At 44.9% G+C, this 26,178-nt stretch overlaps 1 protein-coding gene across 9 annotated transcripts in view; it reads left to right on the top strand.

The window, feature by feature from the left end:
- The window catches only part of RABGAP1L (RAB GTPase activating protein 1 like), a 254,818-nt gene that overhangs the window by 203,572 nt on the left and 25,068 nt on the right, over positions 1–26,178 (top strand). The window contains exon 1 of one of the 9 annotated variants that reach the window (XM_055815261.1): positions 14,589–15,789. The exons of 7 other annotated variants lie outside the window; for them this stretch is intronic. In XM_055815261.1, the coding sequence (XP_055671236.1) occupies positions 15,679–15,789 (111 nt within the window). In that variant the 5' untranslated portion in view covers positions 14,589–15,678. Of the gene's footprint in view, positions 1–14,588; positions 15,790–26,178 lie in introns of those variants that run through there. One more of the 9 variants, XM_055815260.1, reaches the window with a different exon arrangement.

Here is a 26,178-nt window from a genome sequence, read left to right on the forward strand (position 1 = left end):
ATCGCTCCTCTCCCAAGAAATACAGGTGTACTTTCACCAACATAAATCTGCTGGGGGTGGTGTAGCTTGGAGAGGCTCAGAGGTTAAGGCCTTGACCTCTGGGAAAAAAAAAAAATAAACTATAGCTGAAGTTCTTAGCAGAGTCAAGTGATTGTCTGAACAGCTCTTTTTTAATCTCAGAAATCCTTTTGTTAACCCATAGCTTAGAGCACTAGATCAATGACCTTATCGTACATCCTCACAAGGAACCATTTCATGGCAGTCTGAGTAAGCCGCCTGGGATGCTCCATCTTTACACGGTGGGGAATATTGATTATATTTCAGCTAGTCAAGAGCAGTGGAAGAAATCAGGAACAGATCAGGGCTTTGATTCCTCACTGCCTATCGAGAATGCTTTGTTCTGCTTGCTCGCACGCTTCCACTCTCGCGACGGTAGCCTGTTGCAAGATGCTCTATTCAATAACACCTTCATCCCCTGATAAACTATTTTTTCCACTTTGGGCTCTTTTCTTTTCCCACCGTCAATGACACACAAAAACATATTGTCAGGCTGTTAGTTTTGGTGACTTTGCAATCTACCTGACCTGTCAGAAACAAGAAAAAAGATTTTCATCACCTTGTCACCACTGCATTACTTTCAAGTTTTAAATAGGCCTGAAAATAGTAAGTGCGATTTCTTTCTTCAGGAGGTAGAAATGAAACAGGGGCTCTGTGCTGAAAGGAGCTGCCATTTGGTGTCTGCAGAATACAGATCCCAGCTCACAGTTTTCTTCATTACAGGAGCTCATCCAGACCCTAACACTCGCATCGGCCTGTATAGACACAAATCCCAGTGGCTTTTAGGAGCAACAGGATGCTTAGAGGCAAATTCAGCCCTCGGGTTTCTTCGAATGCAAAGTGAAATTTAGGTTTTGGTTTTAATGAACTTTGTCCAAGAGTGCTTAACCCATTTGTCCTTTTCTGCGCCCCATGTGAAGCAGTGTGTACCTTTCAGAGGAGGAAGGACATGGTACAGAAGCAACATCTTGCTTGGGATGGTTTGTTTTTCCAAGCAGAATGTTTTGATGAGAGGGTTCTTGCAAAGGCAGTGACTCTAGCCCAGGGGAAATGGATTTTACATGTTTTTCAGCTCTGCCCCAAGATGCACCAGAGCCGTCTCCTCCAGCCGATGTGACAAACCCCAGCACTTCAGGGCTTGACAAAGACACACCTGGGCCAGGGCCAGGGCTGTGAAGGGGAAGGAGGCACTGCCTGGACCTGGACTTGATAACCCTTGAAAACCTCCTCTTCTTGCTCTCCAGCAGCAGAGGACCTCCTAGCCTGAAGCAAAAGGGTTCCTCACAGGCACAGCACTAATTGCGGAGGTGAATTAGGAGGACGGGTGGTTGCGGCCCATGCCAGAGTCCATCTCGCATCCTGCTGGCTCCCATCCATCTCTATCCATTAAGCAGCTTCTCCTCCAGAAGCAGGCTGAGGCTGGAGCAAGCAGGGAATGAGCAGCACATCCATAGATCCAGGGCTGGGCCGAGAGCTCACACGGGGGCTTGTTGGGAACCCTGGCTCCCCTGGGAACAGCAAAGAGTACCTCTTTCTTTTCCTTCCACCTTCATTGTAACATCCACACGGTGTTGGTAACAATGTCTTGTAGAAGGCCTTGGCAGAAGCAGTGTGTGCAGGCGACGTGTTCATACAAGGGAACTATTTACCTATGTACCTTGTGGCTTTTCAACCTTTGATCCATCATACAGGAATATTATACAAGATTATATACCGTCACGGGGATTTGGGGGCAGGGGGAGAGGTGGAAAAAACTGAGGAATGGTTTTGAATCCCTGGTGTAAGGGATTTTGCAGGTCCTTACTCATTGATGAGGGCACGTGGAGAATGATCACCTGTCCTAATGTTGCATGGGTCTGGGTTTCATATTTGTTTCCTTTTTGTTGCTTTTATGATACAAAGTGAATTAGGAAGGATTAGGAAGAGGTTAAAGATCTCTCTGCTCTGGGAGGTTTCTCAGAAAGATCAGTAACGACGGCTCTTAAGTTTTTAATGTGCCTTACACTACACTAATGGACCTAAACCAACATTTCTTTTTGAAGGCAAATTTATTGACATCAGAAGAGGAGACCTGGCTGCTACAGGAGCATAAGGAACATATAGTAGACTGTAATTTAGGAAGGTATTGAGCTTTTATTTTTGTGACCTTGTCCAAATAGGAAGCAATTACAATATAATTTGATTCTGGACGTCTGGAAACCATGACAGTTGACAGAGAGTGACATTTTAAGAGAAATAAGCATGTATTTTAGTACATCTCTTTCAGACTCCTAAGCATTGCTGATGCTATTTGTTCTTCCTGCTTCACTTTTTCCACTCTTAATGATTCGAATGCAAGATTCAGGCTTGTCTGCACCTTCACTTATTAAATCTCTTCTCCCTGGTAGTTTCCAGTACTTACTGTTTTCCCTGGCTCTGCTTCACTGCTCGGTTTGTGTCACAGCTGAGGTACCAGGGCAAGGGAGCCTGCTGCCTGTTGGTGTTACACCGAGCCTTTAGCCCGGTAGATACTAGTGAGCCAGCTTCAACGGGCGCTGCACACAGATACTAGTCCTGCGAGCAATGCCGTTTCCACATAAAACGGGGCTCAGCACTTGAAAACGTGCAGCATTGGGTAATAGTTAACCATCTAAATCAAATCCTGTGTGCTGGAGAGTGATGTAAGCTAGTTGCTGTATGCCTGGTAACCAGTATATTTGATTTAATATAGTAGTATTTTTTTAATCTCCTTGGGGAGATTAAATCCTGGGGTCCACACCTGCAAGGACTCATTTAGGAAAGTGGAGAATACAATTCCTTTTGAGTTTTGATACCATCTTTGGTTCTTGTGACCTAAACTAAGACTATCTCCCTTCAGTCACTCATTTTGCTCAAGTTCAGGGAGCACTAACAGTTTCACCAGACACTTGAGTCTCCAAATACCCCAGAGATGAATGTATACAGCAGCTCCATGAAGCAGGGTTTTATCATCTCCCATTCGGAGGAGGAGATGGGCAAGCAGATGGGCAAGCTATCTCGGGCACAGCTTACTCTGGCCATGCAAAAAGGCAGTGTCAAGGTATTTTAGGCTGATGTACTTCTCCAGCAACAGGATCATGTTGTTCCCAGTTAACTGTTGTAGCCTGTAGGTTGTTTTCTTGTGTACATGTACTAGGAAAATCCTGGGACACTGAGTTGTCTCTCTGTGTTTCTATCCTCTGAGACTTGTCATTACACCTTTGATAGATTGATGACTTAATAGGCTCATTAAGGAAATGGAGGACATCTCGCTTAAGTGTTTGCCATATCAGTGAGCCTCAGTTGCCTTCTCTTCAACCCCAGACAAACAGGAAAACAAAACATTGCCAAAGGCTCCTCTGTGTGCAGCCCCCAAGGACACAGAAATCATTCTGAAAATTATAAGGACTGAAAATAGTCAGCCTGCTCTACAATACATAATTTATTGCCAACAGAACTGGTGACAGCTTGTATATACTCCACCCCAATCTCAGGAACAATTAAGTGCTGTGCTGGGGCACTAAGACGGATGAAATGCCGGTGAGAAGTTTCCCTGCTCCAAGCAAATTTGATTCACATGTAGGCCCCTAGATAGAATCATAGAACGGTTTGGGTTGGTGGAAGGCACCTTAAAGACCATCTAGTTTCAACCCCCCTGCCCTGGGCAGGGACACCTCCCACCAGACCAGGCTGATCCAAGCCCCGTCCAGCCTGGCCTTGAGCACTGCCAGGGATGGGGCACCCACAGCTGCTCTGGGCAACCTCTGCCAGTGTCCCCCCACCCTCACAGTATAATAACTGTTCTACCTCTACCCTCCTTCAGCTTAAAACCATGCCCCGTGTCCCATCACTCCGTGCCCGTGTAAAAGCCTGTCCCCAGCTGCCCCGCCGGCCCCACCAGGCACTGGTGCTGCCGGAAGGTCTCCCCGGAGCCTTCCCTTCCCCGGGCCGAGCAACCCCAGCTCTCCCAGCCCGTCTCCATAGCAGGGGGGCTCCAGCCCCCCGAGCATCTTCGTGGCCTCCCCCAGACGCACTCCGACAGGTCCGTGCCCTTCTCGCGTTGGTGGCCCCAGAGCTGAAGGCAGCGCTGCAGGGGGGTCTCACCGGAGTGGAGCAGAGGGGGAGAATCCGGCCAGCCACGCTGCAGGGGACGCAGCCCAGGATTCAGTTGGCTTTCTGGGCTGCAAGTGCACATTATCATGCCACGTTGAGGTTTTTGTCCACCAGCACCCCCAAGTCCTTCTCAGGGTTGCTCTCTACCTGTTCTCTGCCCAGCCTGTGTTGATACTGGGGGTTGCCCCGACCCAGGTGCACAGGACCTTGCACTAGGTCTTATTCTGCTTCTGAAGTGCCACACAAATACAAGCTGTTTTGTAAATAAGGAGTAAAATAAGTTACCACTGCTCGGTGCGTGTATAAAAAGCAGGGGAAAGAACCACAGTGTTTTCCCTTTCCTCCTCCAGTTTAATGCCTGGACAAGCTAACTTAGCATCTCTCCTGCCCCAGCCACCATCCTACACCACCTTTCAATGGATCACGTGCCATATGGGTCCCTGGTTGTGTCTGGCTGCCAGGGACCAGCTTCATGCACGATTAGCAGTGGGAAACAATTAACTGGTACAACCTGGCCCCAGATGATATGACCCAGAAAAATCTTTCTTTCAAAACTCCTGTTTAAGTCTTCCCTGAAGTGTGTACACATGTTTTTCTTGCTGTTCTCATTAGTTCTCTCTAATAGCTGCTGTCTATGTAATGATTCTCTGCGTCCACACAGGGTTGTTCCAGAAGACTAGAGAAGCAATATGATTTGGAGGAATTATTTGGTCAGAACATGTGGATCCATGATGCTGAGATTCAGTTACTCAAAGGATTCACAGGGACCAGATTCCTTAAGTGAATGCAGCGATAGCATCAAGATAACGTAGACCTGAAATGATGGGGAAATATATTTGATAATTCTGGAACTGTAAACATGGTGTAGAGTCAGCTGGCACTAGTATAGCAAAGTCTGATATGGTTGGGTTTGAGCTATTTAAGATCATTAATAAGTAATTAACCCATGAGGTGACTGTAACAGCCATCATTTTAATCAAGATTGGATTATTAACTTGCCAGGCAGGACAAAGGCCCATGGCTGCATTAATTAGATCCCCCACACTCAGGAAACACTCCTAAAAGATGCCCACCATATCCAATTGACCAGTTAATGCTTTTCTCCTTGTTGCCACTCAAAGGCCACCTCCCCAGTTTTACATTCAATTTGTTTTTTTGCTGAAAAGCTGCTAATTTCATGCTACTTTAGCCCTGCAGCAGCCAGCCTGTTGCTAAGCAACCTTCAAAATACCGAAGGGGCCATGGTCTGGCTGCTTTTCTGCAGCCCATCCGTATTCTTATTTATTTACTTATACATCTTATTTATTAACAGATTTCTTCCATAGCGCGGAAGCAGAGCCATAAGCGTTGGAGTTGCAGCAGGGTGCCTTCACTTGTATGGCTGTTTGTCTTCTCTCCAATACCATCCGCTACCCTATTTTTACTGGTGTTCCCACTCATCAGCTGAGCACACTCCTCATGGTATTTGTCAAGCTGGAGCAGCATCTGGGAGTATACTGGAAGTATATTTTAAAAGTGTAGCTGGCAATGGACTGCAGTAGCTGGTGTGAGATAGCAGCTGGGAATCCGTTCGATCCCAACAGTCCTTGATGGAAGAAAAAAAAAAGGGCCAGAACAAAGATGGCTTTAAGCCATTTTTCTGCTTACTGTGTTTCTGGCTGCTTTAACTTCAGCTGTGTCCATGTTCCAGGCTTCTTTAGCCGAACTAGATCTGCAGAGAGTGAACAGATGGTTATCGTTCACCTGCCCGGCAGCGCTGGGAAAAGCCCTGCTGTAGGGGCAGTTCTGCAGGAACAGCTGCATTTTTGTCGGGTGGGGTTGGGATCCCAGCCAGGGCACAGGTTTGCCTGAAATTGTGTCAAGGAGAGGAGGAGGTTGCTGATGGTGGAGTAGTTGGCGCATAGGTAAAGTGGCAGAGCGTTTGGAGCGGCTGCACGTGGGTAGAGGAGGACAGCAGAAGCGTAATGGAGCTGTTAGGGTGCCAGAGATCCACCTTGCCAAGCCAAGAATCAGAACCGCTGACTTGAGTCACTTTTCACATGTTTCAGGAAAACATGAGGTGGATATACTGTAACAGTGCCTGGCTGTGTGTTGTAATAGCATTGGTCACGTCAGCATCAGTGTTAGATGGTGACGATAACTTTGATGAATGAACTGCCATGCTCCTCAGTTAAAGGCATCATAGACTCATAGAATCCTTTAGGTTGGAAAAGACCTTTAAGGCCATAGAGTCCAACCATTAACCCAACACTGCCAAGTCCACCACTAACCCATGTCCCCAAGTGCCACATCTACAAGTCTTTCAAATACCTCCAGGAACGGTGACTCCATCGCTTTCCTGGGCAGCCTGTTCCAGTGCTTGACAAACCCTTTCCGTGAAGACATTTTTCTGAATATCCAATCTAGACCTGCCCTGGTGAAGCTTGAGGCCATTTCTTCTTGTCCTACAGGACAACACATTGAGGAACATTATGGTGATATAAACCTCTTTTGAAAAACCTGGGGGGGGTTGTTGTTGTTGGTTGTTTTTTTTAAAAAAATCATCCTAAATTTTATCACGTCCTCTGATTTAATTTGTTTGCTGTTGTGGATTTTTGACTTCAAATCAAGCAAAAATTAGCTCTTATTCATTCCAGGCACTTTCCTTGCATTCCTTGCAGAAGGAATTTTGCATAAACGCTTACCCTATATAAAAGGTATGTTGAAAATCAAGAACAGATTAGAAGTTATGGCTCAATTTTCTCTCTAAATATGTAGCCTTTTATTTGGATGTTGAGGGGAGTCAACAGGAGCACTGGGAGCGAGTGGGCTTCCAAGGGAGCAGCCCTTGTGCATGCATGGCAGAGACACTGAACTCAGCTTGAGCAGTACGTTGTGCCCAGCCAGAGCACATGGACACGAGGAGAAAATGTTCTCTTGCCCTGTGGACATCTGTGCTAAGCTGGACCGATTCCTGAAATTTTTTATTTTTTTTTTTTTAAGGGAGTATCTCATTTCTTCTAGTTGCATAGATATAATGGTAGCTATAGTTCAAATTTTAACTAAAAGACAAACTTGGAATAAGACAAATGGGGAGGGTGGAACAGTATATGGAAATATCTCTGGTCTCCCATATCTGAAGAATTACCTCCTTATCACATAGAGAACTCTGATAACTTGTGGAATAATCTGCCTTCTCTCACCCTTCTATACATAACCATTTGAGCTCTTAAAATAAGCTTATTAACAGTCAAATCAAGACAAGTTAATCTTTAAATCATATGTAAATACAGATGTTTTTCTCATTGTGGTATATTGAAGCATTAAAACCTAGATGCAGATTTTCACAGTAGGAGACTAGATCAGCACAGTTAAGCACTGAAATAGTTTGTCTCCCAAATCATCTTCTGAGAACAGAATTTCCCTTTCACTGTACTGTATGATGATGAATAGGGATTTAGCGGCAAAGGATTACGTGGAGCTTAGATTAGTGGATGCTGCTGGTAGTCTTACACAGCTGATCAGCTTGCACAGTCCTGAGCTGCTTTCCTCCTCTGGAGCTGACCTGTACAAATGCCAGGGGAACTGGTCCAGGGGAGTACTGAGAAGTAGCTGTCTTCTGTCTTTCTCAGCAAATGGATCTCTCATGTCAAATGCTTTTTCTATCAGATTGCTGTTAATCATCTTTGGTATAAATATATACTAGCCCGTGCTGTTTTCTGGACTTTTTTGGCTGCATTCAGTTCTTTGACCTCCAAGCAAATGCTTGCATTTTTAACTCCAGCATTGTGGGACACATTGCTCTCCTGGAAAGTATCAGTAGTTTGTACTTTTAATGTATAATGCATGGAATAATCTCATTTCGGAGTCTTCAGGCATGCCTCCGTCTAGACTGCGTCTCACAATCAAACTGTCTTCTATACCTCCGCTGCCGAGATACTTGGACTAGTCTGTCTGGTTTAGCTTAGTTTAGCTGACACCACGTGCCATTTCCTGCTCACCTGCGTCATTTCAGTCTTAATTACTCTTTATCTCATCATCCAAGCAATCATGCTGCAGATTTATTTTTTGTTTTGGGAATATGCCATTACTATTGTGCTGTTTACACATCGAAATGTCTCACCTTTTCCATGAGGCTTCTGGCAGGGGGTCCACGTGGAAGACGTGGTTACAGCCCTTTCTGGGGCTCTGCTGTGGTGCTCCAGGGGTACAACAGCTCCTGCCTACTCATTGCACAGCAGAGTATATTACGGTGGGTTTGTGCCTCACCAGCTCCTGTGGTTTTGGGGGACAGAGGATGTGCTGTGGTCCTGCCTTTTTCTTTCATTTAACTACAAGAATTTCTCATAGTGCCTGGCTCTGCAGCCTTTTTGTTCTTTCTCCATTTTTTTCTTGTCCCAGGCTTAAAGGTCAGGTGCAAAGTGAAAGTCAGTAAAAAAACTGAAATCTGATGTGGTATAGGGTGCTTCGGATAGGTCATCCAGGTGACCGCGTCATTGCGCTCTCCCTCTGCAGCGTGGCAGGTTTGTAAGGTATTTAACAGCACTCTGGAGAAAACTTGACAGGCAACATCACAGTAATAACAACAATGGTAATACAACTTCCACGTTTGCATTTTTCATTAATTTCACCTTTTTTTTAATCTTCCTCTGGGAAGTAGATAAGGGCTGTTAACCCATCTTTGGGGAGGGGAAAGAAAAAATAGGGAGAGATGTATCTACCTTGGGATGGAAAGTCAGGTGTGGGCTTAGAATGAGAAGCCCTGAGTTCTGGACCCTGTGTCTTTTCATGTGAGAGATGTTCACTATTTAATGTGCTCCTTGATATTAATTAATATCTTTTGTTTGCTGATCACATGCTGCAAATTAAAAGACAGCAGAACATGGGGGAAGGTATGATACGGATCTATACTTGCTACTTGCTGTCTGATTATTGTTGATACGAAGCCTGAACTAGCTCTGTTGCTCTGATGAAGCTTTTGCTTGATAAAAGTTGGCTCTACTTGCACTAACTTGCAGGCTATTTGGGTTAAATCCCTGAATCATGCTATATTGAAGCCAGGCCAGAAATCCATATAAATAATTGCAAGTGCAAAGCATTCCTATATACCTGCTATGATAATTTTCTTGAAAAATATGCTTGACGCCATTTTTTTTCTTTTCAATACCAGTTGAAATGATAAATGCAACAAATTTAAAATACATTTTGCAGGTTAGTTTAGATTATTGTTGGGTTAGAGTCAGTTTATTATGGAACTTAGCTCTCAATGGCATTGGCATGGTCTGAATGCCATACAAGCATTATTCAGTTGGATTAATAGCCCCGGGGAATATATATCGGAGACATTCACGATGGCAAACAGATTGTTTGTCCCTTCAGCAGCCAGAGGGACTTGTTTGTACTGATTTGTCTTGGAGGGGATGGAATTTGGAGACACTGGCGGTGGCCCTGGGGCAGCTGGGGAAGGTCCCTGGTACATGGGCTTGCTCTTGGACGGCTGCTGCCTCCCTCGTTGGGGTGTGAAGTTGTTCGTGGTCCTCTGCCATCACTGAGCCAGGGGGGAGATAAAAAATGGGTCCCCAAAGAAGAAGGGTGGAACATGAAACAGGTGGCTGAAGCCAGCTGCTTTCCAGGAGATGACGCTCAAAGTCAGTTTAGGAATTTCTGCCTTTTCCTTCTAAGTGGTTTCTGTGGGGCTGTCTGCCGTGCAAATTAGCGCGGCCCCACTCAGGTTGTGCGAGGCTGGAGTAGGCGTGCGCATGTTGTAGAGCTCACCAGTACCACCCCTTCCCTTTGTAAACAGAAAAAAGAAAAGAAAAAAAAAAACCAAAATCCTTTATTTTGCTAAAATAAAAAGATGGGAAGGAGGAAGTATTCTCAGCTCCTTTTTAAACCTCAGTCGGTTACATCAGGTTCTATGCACCATTTATGCCCCAAATATGCTGTAAAAACCTGGTTTTTTCAACAGCCAAAGGCTAGGATTTCCAAAATCTCACAGTAAGATTCAATATTCCTTTTACCTGGTAGCGGTACTGGCTCAAGGATGTCAGGCTCTTTCCCCAGCCCCACTGCCTCCATCACCCATCGCACCGCGGCTCGTTGTGGGGCCGGGCAATAAACTGCACCAGTGGTTCGGGCTGGTCAGAGCCCCGTGCTGCCTTTGCTGCTGGAAAAACACAAACAAGCAAAAAGTCATCCCAACTCTAATGCAGGTTCTTGGCAGACAAGAAGGAGGTTTGTTAAGTGAGGTATTTCTGCCAGGCGGCTGATGTTTGAGGGAAACGTGACTGAAGAGGGGAGGTAACTTCTAGTGTCCTTAGAAAGTGATTGTGGCAGTATGGAAAAAAAATACGGACACAGAAAGTTAAAATGTGGGTTTAATTAATCAAAAATCAGAAGAGAGTTGTGAATTAATTTAAAAGGCTGCAGAAGAATCTGGAATGGACTGAGCTGACTAAATATGTACCTGTACGCTGGCATCCCAGCTGTGCTGCTCTTCCATCTTTTTCAGGTTCGTATGGCTTTTAGAAGTCAAACGGGTGGATTTGGTTTAGGCAGCTTCATGCCCTTGTTTAGCGGTAATTTCAAGTTAATGTAAAACTCGAAATGAAGTGCAAACTTGACCCAAACCTTTTCTAACTGCGTTAATAACCACCTCTTTGAGAACAGAACAAATACACAGTACAGAATTAATGGAGAATATGCTTTTATAAATACAGGGAGTGACCTTCAACAGGTTGGGGAGGTAGCAGCTGGCCTGGCCTTCCACCCTCTGTAGATTGAGGGGTGAGGCTGATGGTTTTACTTCTTTTAATAAGCTTTAAAGATCATCTAGGAACTTTGTGGAAGAAAATCCTTATGCAGCAGTTGTTGCATGGGAGCAGGACTAGTTTTTGTGTGGCACGCAGCTGATTAGGGGAGGCTGGGAGAGGGGAGTTGGGGTATTTTCTGCTCCGTTCGTTTTAATCCATAACAAAGCAGATGTATTTATAAAGGTTCCTCCTGCTTTTGCAGTGAGTTTGCTATTTGTGCTTTCCCGTAAGACTGAAGGAGACCTGGGCGATAGTGCTCTCTCTTCCTTTGGGCTTACAGTAAATAATTCAAGAGGCAGAGCTGGCAACAGAAAATGAAGACTTAGAAGTCCTCAGCTTTTCCCTGTGCCGGGCTACACGTTTACATGGAGGGGGAGCACACGCCAGCATCACTGGTTTGTCTTGAATGCCTCTGCCTCAGCAATTCCAGCCACGCTGGGAGAGAAACCCTCGCTCTGCCCGGCGGGATGACTTTACTGGCTTTAATCTGTAAAAATCAGTTTATAATCTTGCCCACTTTCAAATCAGGAGAATGCAGAGTAGCTGCAAATTGGGAGGATTTACCCCTGTAAGTACATATGCTGAAGCACAGCAAGCCCAGATTTTTCCACACATTTGGAGGATTATTTTAAACGAAACACAGGTGCATACACCCACTTCTTTGGGGCTGGGGGGGCGGAAATAGGCCGTGTTATTTGACATTTTCAATTAAAAAAATAAAACTTGGAGAAGCCATAGCGGAACTGCATGTAGATCAGCCTGAGCCTGGCAACTGCTTTTCTCGAAAGGTGTGGGGCATTGCTGCGAGCAACGGCTTGGCGTTCATTTCTCACTTTGAATCCCAAAACACCTCTAAAGGTATTTACCTTCTAATGTCTAAAACTGGAACAGGGTTATGAATAAAAGCGCAGCCTTCTGAAAGGCTGCACCACCACAGCGGTACACGCTTTGCTTCTTATTTCCCTGGGATAAGCAGGCGTGCGAGGGACGGGCAGCTGCTCCCCCACCTTTCACCCCAGCACGGGTGTTTGGGGTGGCCGAGGGTCCGGCACAGCACCAGCGCTGCGGGGGTTTAGTGTGTGGACAGAAGATCTGGGCTCTCCGCCGTTCTCTGGTGGTTGGGAAGCCCTTTGTGGGCGAGGAGAGAATGGAGCTGTGCTTTGGGATTCACAGTGTTTGATGTGTAACCCGGTCTTTTTCACCTGCTGGTTGTGTTTGAAACAGTTCTTACAGGTCATTACTGGGTAAGGCAATTAGGGAAAGAGCTGATACTACCGTTATTCATTCCGATCTGGGGGGTGGGGGGAAACCCCTGTAAACTTATCTTGAAGACTGCCAAATGCCATTCCAAGTGCTCTGAAAGGAGTTTTATGTTTCCTTATCTGAAGACTGCTGTGATCTTCCCAGTTTCATTAATACATGGAAAGCAAATCACAGAAAACGCCTTTGCATTTCAGAAATGTGGTGGCAGGAAGGGAGAGCTTAGCAAGAAGCTGCACATACCTCACATACGTAACGCGATTTCTGTCTATCAGAAGATCCTATCCCCGTCAGATAGCAGCAAGACATTCCTGGGGGTGGAGTGAGAGTGAATTTATCTTGGGAGTGAGCAGGATTTGGCTTTGCTAAACTGGCTGTTTTGCTCAATTCAGGAATTTTCCATTCATCTCTATTATCCACCAGTATATAAATCCCAACAACTGTAATTAGGACTACTTACCTTAATTAGTTAAGTTTTCTGCAGCTCACCTGTCCTTCTGCTGGCTCTCCTTTGTCGGCCTGACTGCTTGGTTGAACCGCTTCTCCAAAAATTCCTGCTTTGGAGGTATGCTTTCAAACCTATGCCATGGAGGGGGCTGCGTTCCTGTTCTTTGAGGGAGGCTACTGCAAGGTAGACGCGGTGTTATACGGAGAAGCGCTATTTGCTTTAAATAAATATGAAGCTGCACTCTGTGGTTTTTATTGTCTTTTGCTAGATTATTCAGCACTCAGAAAGCCTGGCTGAGGGGAAGGCTCTGTGCTGAAATGCTGGGAGGAGTGTGTTGTGTGGCCTGAGAAGGCGGTGAAGGGCATCTCTCTGCTTGCCTTGTCCTTTCCAGTTCCTCTGGCGTGAGCATGCTACCACTGTGTCTGGGTGGACGGATTTGCTTCAGTCGGTTTCATTCAAAAGATTTAGTTTAACTGGTTTGATACCTAAGATGATGTGCGCTGATTCAGGTTACAGCACAGACTGTTATCGCGGATGTAAATTGCAGGTCCATAGGGATCTGTGGGCAGCTCAGCTCCATTAGCTTGAAAAGACAGCTGAAAAACATTCTTTTTAAAGTAAAGATATGCATTAGCCAACATCCAAAATCAGTTATTAGTTCCGGCAATGGCTAGTTAGAACATGCCAAAATTACAAACCCTCTGTAGATATGAAAAAAAAACCTGAGGGGGGGGGGCGGGGGGGGGGGGGGGAGGAATGTAGGTTCTGGTCCATAATTCCTTATAAATAGAAATGCCTGATGGTGAAACCAGGGGAGGGATTCGAGTAGCTGCAGCTGGGGAGTGCGTCTGATAATTTGCATTCCCCACCTCCTGCCCTTATTGCAGAATTAAATTGGTCTCTCATTAACATGGGAATGTTTGTTGTTGTACCGCCTGCTCTCTCCCCTGCGCCTGTTCCGACGTAAGGTCGGTCCCTGTTGGGAGCCTCCGGAGCCGGTGCCAGCAGGGAGGGGTTGTGGGAAGGGACTTTCTTTACCTCTTACAACAGGTGCCTTTGTCAGCACACCTCAGAGGCAGCCAAGGAGGAGCCACTCTTAGCCTGACGCGTTGAACTTTTGCTACAAGAGCAAATAAAGGCACCCCATGAGGCAGTGGAAGCGAAGAGGAAGCCGTCATTTCAAGGGCTTCGGAAAACCTGGGCAGGATTTAGCACAGCAGGTATGATTTTTGCATAGGTGACACGGAGAGCGATCTCGTGAGCTGGATATCGGAGCTTCGGGATTGGCATCTAAAGCATTTCTGCTGTGGGAATTAATTGGAAAAAAATTGCAAGCCTTTGAAGAAGAACTTTTAAAAACGCACGATGGGTGCATTTCAAGGAAAAAATACCTTTCTTCTTCCTGCAAGGGTTAAGCATGATCAGAATCTGCTTTATTCTCAAGGATTTAACCTCAAGTGCTGCGGTTTTTGTTTGCCATAAGCCTATTAGAACTCTGTTTCCTAGCAATAACATGTAATTCCCCCCCACCCTTAAGTGAAAGACGTGGTGGGGTTTTAATCCTGTACGCTACAGCTGTTGCTCAAGTTTCCTATTCAACTGCAAATAGCACCTGGTGCTATTTAGATACCTGTGTAATCTTTGATAAGGATACTCCAAAAGCACAGGAAAAACAGAAAAGCAAGGTGGGTCTGACCCTGTTTATTCTGGAAAGCGAGAGTGTAACCATATGCTACCGCCAACTGAACTGGAAATTTCTACCGGATTTGCTGCATCCAGCACATATTCTTTTTGAAGATGGCTGAAATGATCTATGTTTCTTGATCAGGTGTGATTTTCCACCAGGAAGAACTAAAGACTTCCAGAGAAGATAAAAATGCGGTGAATGAGTCTAAGCAGAAGAGGTTAGGAGCTTTACCTTGTCTGAGTGTCCCGAAAGGAGTTTCTTTTGGAGTTGTTTTGTTTGTGTTTTCGAATCACTTACTATTTTCTAGATTTTTGTTTGTAGTTTTGAGAATACAGATTTTCAGTTATTTTTTTTCCATTTTTTTCCTTGCACTGTTTTAGATAATGTTACGATAAATGAGTTGGAAAGTGAGGAGCAATTTGGAAGGTACCTATGCTGTTTAGGACACATAGACAAGAGGTACCATGTCACTTCTTGATTAAAAGCAAACCAATCCCCACTTCAAGTTAAAAACCTTCAACTGTGGGAAGTTTTGATTGTGTATGTTGGTTTTATTTCACTTGTGGTGGTGTGAGTTTATTCAGGGAAGAGCTTACAGCCTTCATTACATTTTGCATTGCTGTTTTACCCTCTATGACAAATGGAAACTGAAAAACTTTTTGGAGGGTTGGGATTTGATGCCATCGGTGTCTGCGTGGCACAAAATGCTGTTCAGATCTAGTGAGTGGTTTTAAAGACTTTAAAGAAGAGGTTTAGAAACTTGTGGAAAAATTCCAAGGAATGCCTGAAAGAAATCATCATTACACCCCTCTCCATGAATTTACAAATAAGCCAGAAGAAGCAATTCATTGGAAAGCAAGACTCTGCTAACAAGAATATCAGCTTTTGTGGGAGAAAACCGGATCTAAAGAATAAACAATTGCGACAAAGCTTGAGGAGAACAGAACTGATTCCAGTCCCGCTGTCAAGCACTGACAGATCTTTTCTTGCTTAATAATAATCTGGTTTGGCTACTGCTTCCTCATCCTGAGCCTCAGACTGCAGTTAAAGCAGGTTCCCTGGCCTTCCCCAAGCTGCAGCCAGTGCCTTTTGCAAGTTGGGTGTTGGGAGGGTGAGCAGGTGTTTCAGACGTGCTTCCCGTGATACCCAAAGGCGCCCTTGAGAGGAGGACCCCCAGGGGAGCTGGTTTGCTGGGTCATTCTCTGGTGACGCTCCTTCCTCATTAGCTTCTTCAGGTGGGTGTGAGCAACCGACACGGAACTGAGCCAAGGTTCAGCCTTGGATTGTCAACCTGCTTGGGCCGCTAACGGCAGATTGCCAGCAAAATGATGGAAGAAATCTCCATAACGGTGGCTTACGATGCCCATGTTTTTAGCCAACTGTATGATGAAGACTTTCTGGCCAATCTGGTGGCAGTCAGCAAACCCAAATCTGTGGTAGGTGTTGCTCTTGCTCCTTTGCCAATTATGCTTAAAGTTATACTCTGTCCAGTGGTTAAGTCCTTCTGCTGGAAGCTATTTGCTGTTTAGTTTCTCTTTTTATTGCTTTTTCAGAAATTTGCTGTCATGCATCAATAAAAATAATTGATGTCAGAAGAGATAAGATTGTTAAAATAAGATCTTTCTGGGCTACTAAGTTTAGAAGAAGGTGATTTGCTCAGTATGAGAACAGTTGAAATAATATTGAAATAATAGAAATAATAATTAAAGCAGCAAATGACTGAGCTTATCTATCCATGGAATCAGCACTAAATGATATAAACACTTCCTTTGCCTTAGCACATCAGTTAAAAGTTCAGGGCAAATGCTCAGTGTATGCCGAGGATGTGGGGTGTAGGTCACCATCATCACTAAATCTGAATCTATTCCTTGCATGGCACTGGTGATGTTACACTTTTATATGTTCTCCTGAAATCAGCATAAATATCTGTAAAAACTTTTTAGTTAAATGGCCGCTTCCTTTTTTCATAAATAGCCTATGTCTTTGTGTAAATGACACGTATAGTGTGGTCATCTTCTTCCCTCATGGAGATCCCAGCCCCTGTGGGGAGCTGCATTCAAGTCAATCAAGTTAGGTTCTGAGGATTGGTGCCAAAGTTCATCTTTGGTCTCAAATTCTACAGATGAGTCCGTGTGGGAGCCAGTCCACCTAGAAGCAGTCAAAGTAAGGCTTGGAAAATAAAAGTGCATTTACAGGTGTTGAGCTTAACTTGAAGGCAGATACCGTTAAAAAATCAGTCTAAATACGAATCAGGCTAATTCTTTGGCCACCCAATGAAGCATTTGTGTTTGCACACTTCGGTCTGTGTATGTGTTTGTGTCCAGGCAGTTCACTAAGCTGTGACGAAGGGAGGTGTTCTCAGAAAAGGAAAAATTTGCTTTATTGCTATCTTGTGTAAAACCTCTCTGCGCACAGTTCCTGCTTGGGTTTTTCTGCCTGTCCACGCTCAGGAAATCTCGGGTGCACGAACTCCTCTCCTGCGTCTCCCGTTAGCTGCTGGACTTAATCCAGAGCTCTGCCCAGTCCCTTTTATTATGGTGCCTTTTTCTGTCTCTGTCCTCCTCTAGGCTAGAATTTACAAGGCCCGTTAGAATAGTTAAATAATAAATATGGAAATCCAGTGCAGATAAAATTGTTACTTTATTATGACCTGGATGGAGACTGGGCTCCAAAGAGACTTTAACTTCACCGGGGTATTAGGAGTTACGTACTTTTCTCATGCTCGTGTTTTGAAATAGGTGGTATACTTTAGTTAATTTAGTTTTTTACTATTTACAATTAGTTAATTGTCCAGGCACAACCTTTCCTCTTCTTCTGCCTTAGCTGATTGCTGGGGCAGCATTTATGATTCTGACTAGAAGCCGAGAGAAGTATCCTTCAGACAGGTAGGGATGCTGCAACAGGACTATCGGGAGCCGGGTGCTGGCGGAGAAGGTCCCACCGGCGGGCTCCGGGAGAGCCCTTCGGATGAGTTTCTTGGAGCAGGTGATGGTGGCAGTGGGGTTTCCTAGATGCCTCCTGTCCTGAACTGCTTGTGTGGGCTAGAGCCTGTACTGCAGTTGTTTAAATTAAAATCCTTGTGGTAGGAAAACATTTCATGGATGGCTTACCCTATAATTTCAGTCTTTGGAAAGTGCTACTGAAGCTGGCTGGGTGATGGCCTCTGAAGTTTTGTATAGCTTTGGAGCAAAAGTACCGGACATTGCAATATGTATCTCGCCGTTCCTCCGGGTCAGCTGCAAGTGGCTGCAGGAGACAATAGCTGGTATCAAGAGCATCATGTTACAGCTCTGGCTGGTTTTTGCCACTCTGAAAATAACACTAAAAGAAAAAAAATTCTCTATGAAGTAACTACTTATCTCCTAGTAAACGGAGATACTTACACGGAACAACCATGGGAGGAAAAGTATCATTATTACTAATATTTATCAGATGTGAATGATTGACTTAAGTTAAATACATGTTCTCACCAACTCTTTTTTTCCTGGAGTATTAACATGTTTCGGTGCATTATGTACTAGTAAATAAGTTAAGAAATGTGGGGTTTGCAGGGTTTACATAGGAAATACTTAACTACCCATTTAAATGGTTTTGAATTGTATTAACTAAGCAAATAATGGTGCAAACAACCTGAGGAGGTTTAAGATGAAGCTCGACAGGATTATAATAGGGTTAGACAAGTGCGTGGGAGCCTGCGCTACTAAGGGACGGGACCTGATGACTCAGAAAGTTTCTGTCAGTTCTCTACTGCTATGTTTAATCATGGGACAAGTTGCCAGCTGGGATAAGTTGGGGCAAATCCCCTCGACTGTCCTGGTCATTCTACCAGATTGCACAAAGGTATGTACTGTACATGAAGTAAGATTCTGCAGAAGGAATTTGCAGTGCTTTTGTTTATTCTGAGAGTTCATGTTAATAGCACATGTATTTTTGCAATCTGGGATTCATCTGTTTGTTTGCAAAATCCAGGCTTCATATAAATTTAAAGGAATTTCTACTATGCTGCTCTGGTTGCAGAGTGAAGTTTAAAAAAAAAAAGAAAAGTTATTTAAAGGCTTTCATTCTGTTCCGTGGTTTGGATGGCAGGATCGTTATCGCTGTAGTTCCAGAAATCTTGCAACTAGTAACTCATAGTTACTTGGGTAGTGCCATAGGCACACAGAGTCTGTCTTGCACAGAGAGCGCCACGTGTTACGACATGAGGTGGCAAAGGGTTAATGCCGAAACCAAACCAGGCCCAGCTGGTAGCTGTTGTGGGGTGCTCTTGCTTGAGGGCAGCCTTGCCTAACCTTCTGACATGTCCGTGGTAATGAACTTCGTTAGGAAAATCAGAATTATCCGCTGTTGTCCAGGTCCCGTCAACTCTATTCGTATTTTTCAGTGGCAAATATGAATTTTTCCGTGGAAGGCGTAGCAGTGGTTTTGTAGCATTGCTTTGATGCACATAAATAGTAGACAGTGGAACAGTTTGCAGATGATCCGAGATAAGGGGTTTTTAAATATACTCCAAAGCAACGCTGTGTGATAGCAATCCTCCAACATATATTTTAATAAAATTAGTCATATTGCAGTGTGACCATGACACATGGTTGTTTTGCTGTGTGGTCCTGCTTTCGAGATTTCCAGTTATTCTGAAACTGCTTCGTACAGACATGCAAAGCGACCTACAAAAGTGGACTGCTGTGTAGTTTGTGCAAGGACTGCGTAGCTTTACTCTGGGGAATTTCAATTCTCGACTTATCTGCAGAAAACTTGGACCCAAGGGGTTGCAAAAATGGTATGCTAAGTGGTATAATCCTCTTAATCCAGGGTTGAAGGGCATTCTTCTGGAGAGCTTTGCTGTATTCTCATTTGCCTGCCTGCCTGGTGTTTAGCGCTCTGTTCAGGGGAATTAGCAGCCATTTCATACAAGCGATTTGTAGTTACACGCCAGCAGGCTCTGCCGTAATGATTTCTAGGCTCTCAATTTCCCGTCAAAGCCAAACTAAGGAGGTTCAGAGCGGATGGGTGAACTGCAAATGGGGTGAAGAACTAGGTGGCCTGGCAGGAGCACAGGGCATAGCGGTCAGTGGGTTTAACAGGCGGCTGGGTAAACGTTTCTGGGGTTTATAGTGGGACTGGGACTGTTTAGCATCTTCAGGCCTAGACACCAGAAGAGGATGTGCCCTGTTTTTCAAGTGGCAAAACCTTCATTTTCAGGCAGCAAAATCCAGAGAATAGGTGGTGGACACACGGAAAGACAGGTCTGCTGATCAGAGGAACCTCAGCAGGGGTGGGCTGGACTTCCTGAGGTTCAGCAAAGGCAAGTGCAAAACCCAGGGCTCCTCCCTGGGCAGAAATAACTCCATAGTCTGTGCAGGCTGGGAACCAAACGTCGATAGTATCAGTGCAAAAAGGGCGTTGGGAGTCATGGTGGGTGGCAACAGGAGCGAGCAGCGTGTGGGGACAAGGGCGGGCTGGCAGCGTGTCGGGTGGGATGCTGATTCCTCCCACCCAGCAGTCCTGAGGCTGCATCTCACACGCTGAGTCCAGGTTTGAGCCCCCCCAGAGGAAGGGGTGCCCTGCTTTTGGGTGGGATAGAGTTAATTTTTCTTCTTGGCTGGCACAATGCTGTGTTTTGGATGTGGTGTGAGAGCAATGCTGATAGCACACTGGTGTTGTAGTTGTTGTGGGTCATGTTTACACTATGTCAAGGACTTTTCAGTTTCTTAGGCCCTGCCAGCGGGAGGGCTGGAGGGGCACAAGAAATGGGGAGGGGACACGGCCGGGATGGCTGACCCGAACTAGCCATAGGGGTGCTCCATACCATAGACCATCATGCTCAGTATAGAAACTGGGGGGAGTTGGCTGGGGCCTGGGCATCGGTCAGCAGGTGGGGAGCCGTTGTGTTGTGCGTCACTTGGGGCTTTTTCCCTTCCCTTTGGATTGTGTTCCTCTCCCCTTCTCTCTCCTTGACATTACAATTGTTGTTGTTATCATTGTTATTATATCAATTATTAAATTGTTCTTATCTCAGCCCTCAAGTTTTACCTTTTCCCCAGTTCTCCTCCCCATCCCGCTGCAGGGGGGCAGGGAGGGAGTGGTACTTAGTTTCTGGTGGGGGTTAAACCACAACAAAGGGATATTCAGAGCCCAGGTCCGGCAGAGGAGCCCTGGGAGGGCAGGGGGCAGAGGAGCCCTGCAAGGGCAGGGGGCTGACCGCAGCAGGGAAGGGTGAAAGGGTTGGGGCAGCTTAGCCTGAAGACCAGAAAGCTCGGGAAAAGTGATCTGATTGCAGTCTCCTGCCACCAAAAAGAAGGTCCTGGAGAGGCTGGAGCCAAACGCCCTTCAGGGGCACACAGTCAGGAGATGAGAAGGAATGGTCTGGATTTCCAGCGAAGCAAATTCTGGCTCAGTGTAAGGGGAAGCAGCGCTGCCCAGGGTGGCCCTGGCTTCTCCGTCCTTGGAGAGACTCTCACGAGCAGCATGCTCTGCCTTTGAAGCTATCCCTGCCTGAGCAGGAGGTTGGTCTGTGCCTACTGGAGAGCCCTTCCAGTCTACACTTTTCTAAGTCTCTAACTCTTGCAATGAGGAGGAGCTGACAGCGTTTGAGCTTTTGAAGACTATTTTTCCCTGGGTGGCATTAGTGCTGGCATGCTGCTGCTGTTGCTGCTGCCAAAGGAGCAATAAGGGAGCTTGGGTGGTCGCTATTAGAACTGGCTGTTTTCAGCAGATAGAATCCTTGTCTGCGCCCTTCCCTGCTCTCGGGATGTCCCTAGGAGTGGTCTGGCCTCCACTTCTTCCTCCTCTGTGGGGCAGGAACAGCCAGATTCCGCCCTGATCCTCTCACCTTGTCTTTGGAGCAGAAAAAAATCTCTTTTTTCTGCAGATAAATAAGATACACAGATAATAAAATAACAAATTTTATTTATTAAGCAGGTGATGCAGAAAAAGAAAAGCTCTAATAGTTTTTGTCTTTCCTTTCCTTTGATTGCTCAAGTCCCTTGGCTTTTGTGATTTCACGATGCAGCTGCTCTTCCTTTAACTCTAAAATTTTTAAACATTTTGTGTATTCTACTCTCGCTTGTCATCCTTCCAGCTTCACAACCTTTTCTGTGATTTCTTTTGCCAGTACAAATCTTGTCTTCCCAAAAATTCAGGTGAGACATGTTTATATGGAATAGCACATGTTATGTTTACCATCACCTAAATTTTTGTTTATAAGAGTTCTACATGTTTATTCTGCTTTAAGGAGTCAGCCCCACAATGTTGTTGTCTTCCCCCAGAAATCATCAAGATTTGAAGTCAGTGAAGGAAACTGCTTATATAAAGTTAATTAAATGGATCGTTGTAACAGACTGTGGTTTGCTTACTACTGTATTTTAGGTTTGAGAGTAGAACTGATGTGCACAAATACTAGTTTGACGGCAATTTTTTCTCAATAAGACTTGGTTGGCACCTTTTGATGTTAAAACTAAATGCATCAAAATGAAATCTCTTCCTTCCTTGGATTTCCCATGTTTTAAAGTCTTGGAGTTCCAGCATATTTAGGAAAACTGGCGCAGCTTCTGCAGTGACAGTGTTGAAAGCCCCGTATGTGTCATATACGAATCCTTGTAGCCTGAGAGGAGGCAATGTCCCCGCAGTGGGTAAGCTCCTGGTCCCTCACGCTACTAAACCCAGGCTTGATCATGGAGTGGACACCCTGATAAAACTCGCAGAGTGCTTGTTTAACATACACAAATCTGGCCCTAAATGTGGAACACATAAACAGGGAAGAAGCATCTGTTTTATATTGTGGTAACCTGTAGCTGGCATAGAATGTTATTCTTCTTCATGTTTATTTGACCTTCATCACTCATTTGTTATTCAATATGAAAAGTAATAATCAGTACTAAAATACCTTCAACTATTTATATTGCATCGCATTTGTTTTCAGCTGTCTTAAACCTTCAATGCGCAGCACATTTTTGCTGCTGCCTGTTATTAAGTGGAGTAGAAACCATCCAAGGTGAAGCCGTAGCCTGTGGTATCTGTGCAGAAAACATGGCATTTGGGGAGTGGGAGGGCAGGAGGGGCAGCTCCCCACTCCGTGAGAAGCCCTCAGGTGCTGCTGCATTGCGCCAAGCACTGGTCTTTGGTATCGCACCAGTGCACATCAGCCCAGTGGTTTCCCTGTTTGGCATCCAGGTTCAGTTGCATGGAAATGGGAGAGCTGGTTCATCCTGCCTGTGCCTTCACAGAGGTTACATCTTTCAGCTATTGAAGCTTCTCTCTTTCATCCAACTTTATTCCAGTAGCATTTTTTGAAAATTAAGAACTATTAAATGCTGTTCTGGAAAAGCATCCAGCTCTCACTGGGGTGTAACAGGAGGTGGGAAAGGTATCATTTTCCATGGTAATCTCTCGCTGTTCAAAATCTCGTTTAGATTCTTTCTGGTTTCTGCTTCCCATCTTGGATCCGGCATGTGGTTTTGTACCCGGGTACAGCATTCTGCACCGTTACTTATTTTATCCCTGTGAAGGTACTTGCATGCTGCGACCAGCTCAGCTGTCTGTGCTGTCTTGTGCAAACTGAGGAGCTTGTGCTCTTAAATCTCCTGCTGCGAGGCATTTACACCCTGCGCAGCACAGTGGCTCTGCTCCGCATCCTCTTAATTTTTTATTTTTTTTCGCCCGACTGCATCTTCCAGGTCTAGATGCAGTATTCCAGTATTGGTCTCACTGGCAATCCAGGATTAAAACTTCCCTAGTCACCTTGCTTTTTCCTATCCTTGTACATACCAGGGCTCCCATTAGCCGTTCTGCCGCAGCCCAACTCTGCGTTTGCTCGCTGCAGCTTCTCCCCATACCAGTGTTTGCTCCCAGCCCCACGCTGTGCTGTGTGGCCTCCTGCGTGGGGCCGGTGCAGCTTCCCTGTGGGGCTGCTGTTATGAATGGCACTGATACAATTAAAAATTAGAAGTGGGGGGAAAAAAAAAAGCATATTTCTGAAGGATTATTTTGGTCCGCTTGCCATCGAGGAGTGAGACAAGAGGGAGAGCCAGGTCAATGGCTGGCATTCACAGCACATGCCTCTCATTCCCCCCCATCCCTGGTTCTTCCCAGAGAGCAGAAAAAATACCAAACTTTTGGAAAAGTCTGAACGGTGTTTTCCTGGGGCTGAGCCCACCTCTTCATGGGATTCGACCCCAGCTGGAGGTCTGTGGCTCTGTGCTGTAGGTAAGCCCTGCGTCCTTTTGGTCTGGAGTCGGCACAGCGGTGTGTTTCATGCGAGTATGCTGTTTCCAGGAAGTCAAATATATGTCTGCAATTTTCTGGCCCTTCTTCTTGTTCTTTACAGCTCTTTCTATCCATGTGTCATCTGCAGATTTTATTAGCAGGACTGTATTTTTCACTTCCAGGCCACTGTACTGTTTGATAGTGCTGGATCTTTTATGAGTCCCAGAAGACAGCCTTTAGAATGTCATTAACCAAAAATGAAAAATGTTATTGAATAATGATTCCCTTTGACAATGGCTTTTTGACCCATTTCCTAAGCTTTTTAATTCATGCTTTAAGGCTATCGGATACTCTTCTGGGGGTTTTGTTGGTTTGTTTTTTTTTTAATAGAACTATCATGTAGTCGTGAAGCCAGAGCTAGAGAAGACTTACAACTGTAAAGTTACTTTTATCAATCAGTCCTGTGAATAAAGAATGAAATAGGAACTACACTTTATAGAATTATGTTGCTGTGGAGCCAGTTCCGTGCCTCAGCTGCACACTCACCAGCTCTGCAGAGCGTGGGTTTCAGCCAAGTCCGCCGGGTGGTTTGATTTGTGATACTTAAATACTGGGAATACAGGATTTTCTTCTGGTCTGCATGAATCTCTGCTGGTTTAAGCTTTACAAAACTCAAGAATTTAAATTTTTGTCTTCTGCTTTTAGTTTTAGTTATTTTTTATTTGTTCCAAATTAATATGTTATATTAAGTTTTTGTTTGTTTTCTCTTTTCTTCATGTTTGAAAGCATTCCTTATTGCTGCTCTCTTATTGTCATTGGATCCAGAAGGAATTATTTAAGCAATGTTTCAAATAGACATTTTATAAATAAGAACAGAATCTTTGTGATTAAACATTCAAAAGCGGAACATCTCAGTATTTTGGAGCTTCCTCATTTTCTTCTTAAAAGGAATTTCAGGAAAATTGATGCAAGTTTTTCTGGACACTTGAGAAACTGTGCTTCTGTTAGTGTCACTGTGTTAAAAGCCCATTTGGGAGAAGAAATTTGAAAAAAGTTTCTAGACATTATCGGTTCTATAGATCTTTAGTTTTAATTACCTTGAATGTGTTGGGTATCAGCATGGAGCTTTGCAATTAAAGAAGAGCCAGGTGGTGAGTTACTTTGTGAGGCCATATTTCAACATTTAAATGCAGAAATGGTTAAATTAGAATAAAGAACCCACAGGTGAGGTAGGTCAGGTGTGACTGATACAGCCACTTCGTACCTGTTAGATACAGTAGTCATCATATTAAGATGAGAAAATGAAGTGGGTCAAATGAGACATGTGAAGCTCCTGAACTCTAAGCCTTCAGCTTTCTTCCCTCCCTTGCCTTTTCTCGTGGATTGCCATTAATGTAACACGTAACACCTTAGTAAAGCTATATACAAACCCAAAAGCTTTGTTGTGTACTCATAGCAAATGCAAAGTTTGCGTATTTATGGGTGTTCTGTCAGTGTCTCAGTGATCGGTAGTCACCAACTTTGAAAGGAGTGCTAAAACTAGATGAAAAGGTAGTTAATCCCTTTTTTCTTAATTTCTAATTACTTAATTACTTTGTAATTTCTTAATTACTAGAAAATGGATTAGAAAGTTTGAGTAGGTGAATGTGGTGGTTAAAAATATTCTGTCTTCATTGCCTACAACTATTTTCATTCTTTTTGAACCCGATTCTTGGAGGAATTTGGCATAAAGACAGTGCTGAGGTTGGAACAATGTAGTTTGGTGGGTTTTATCTTGTTCAGTTGGTGCTTTCTTGCACCATTCAATACACACATTTTTTTCTTTGTTGCTTCCTTCTAGCTGTGTCAACATGAACTCACAAAGAAAAAAAGCCACCCGTGTTGGCTGGGGTGCTGGTTACGCTGGTCGCTGAGGGTTTAAAGCCGTAGGCTTGTCTTTTGTGCTGAGAAAAATCCAGATGGCTTGATTTCAGAGTCATGGGTTAGCTCTGCCAAGACAAAGCTCGGTGTGTATACACAGTGTTGCACTTTTGCTACAAGGTAGACTCACCAAAGTAATCCCCAGTTACGGTACCGTGGTACGAGGTACTATATTTGTTTGTCCTTCACCTTGGAGATCACAGAAGCTGAGTGCTTAGGCAAGAACAAGCACACAGTGATCACCCACACTCAGGTTGAACTTCCAGAGCAGGTCAGGCAATACTGGAACAGGGTAACAGGAATTCAGTTATCCCAGAAGTGGGGGTCTCATTCTTTCCATGGCCAGAGGAATGGGAAATGGAATAGACAGACCTGGGACAGAGAGCTCAGAAAAAAACAGAAGAGAAGGGCCGGCTGGCTTCTCTGCTGCTGGTACCCGGGGGTTGAAAATGGTGGGAGCCAGATGCTGCTGCTAATACTAGCTGGCTTCCTTTTCCACAAGGAGTAGCTGTTCTCCCTCTGTGGGAGCCCTTTCTGTTGTAGACCTCCCTTCAGTGGCAGCAGGGGCTTGGCTTGCCAGCTGCGGCTGGTGGCATGGCCACGCTTCAGCTACTGCCCTCAGCCCCTCCTGCCTGACGCCAACTTATTGCTTTTGTCGGTGCTTAGGATGCTCGTGGGATTTTCCATGCGAGATGATACAGCAG

Source organism: Falco peregrinus, chromosome 10 (genome assembly GCF_023634155.1).
Source record: "Falco peregrinus isolate bFalPer1 chromosome 10, bFalPer1.pri, whole genome shotgun sequence".
In the NCBI taxonomy this organism is placed as follows: domain Eukaryota; kingdom Metazoa; phylum Chordata; class Aves; order Falconiformes; family Falconidae; genus Falco; species Falco peregrinus.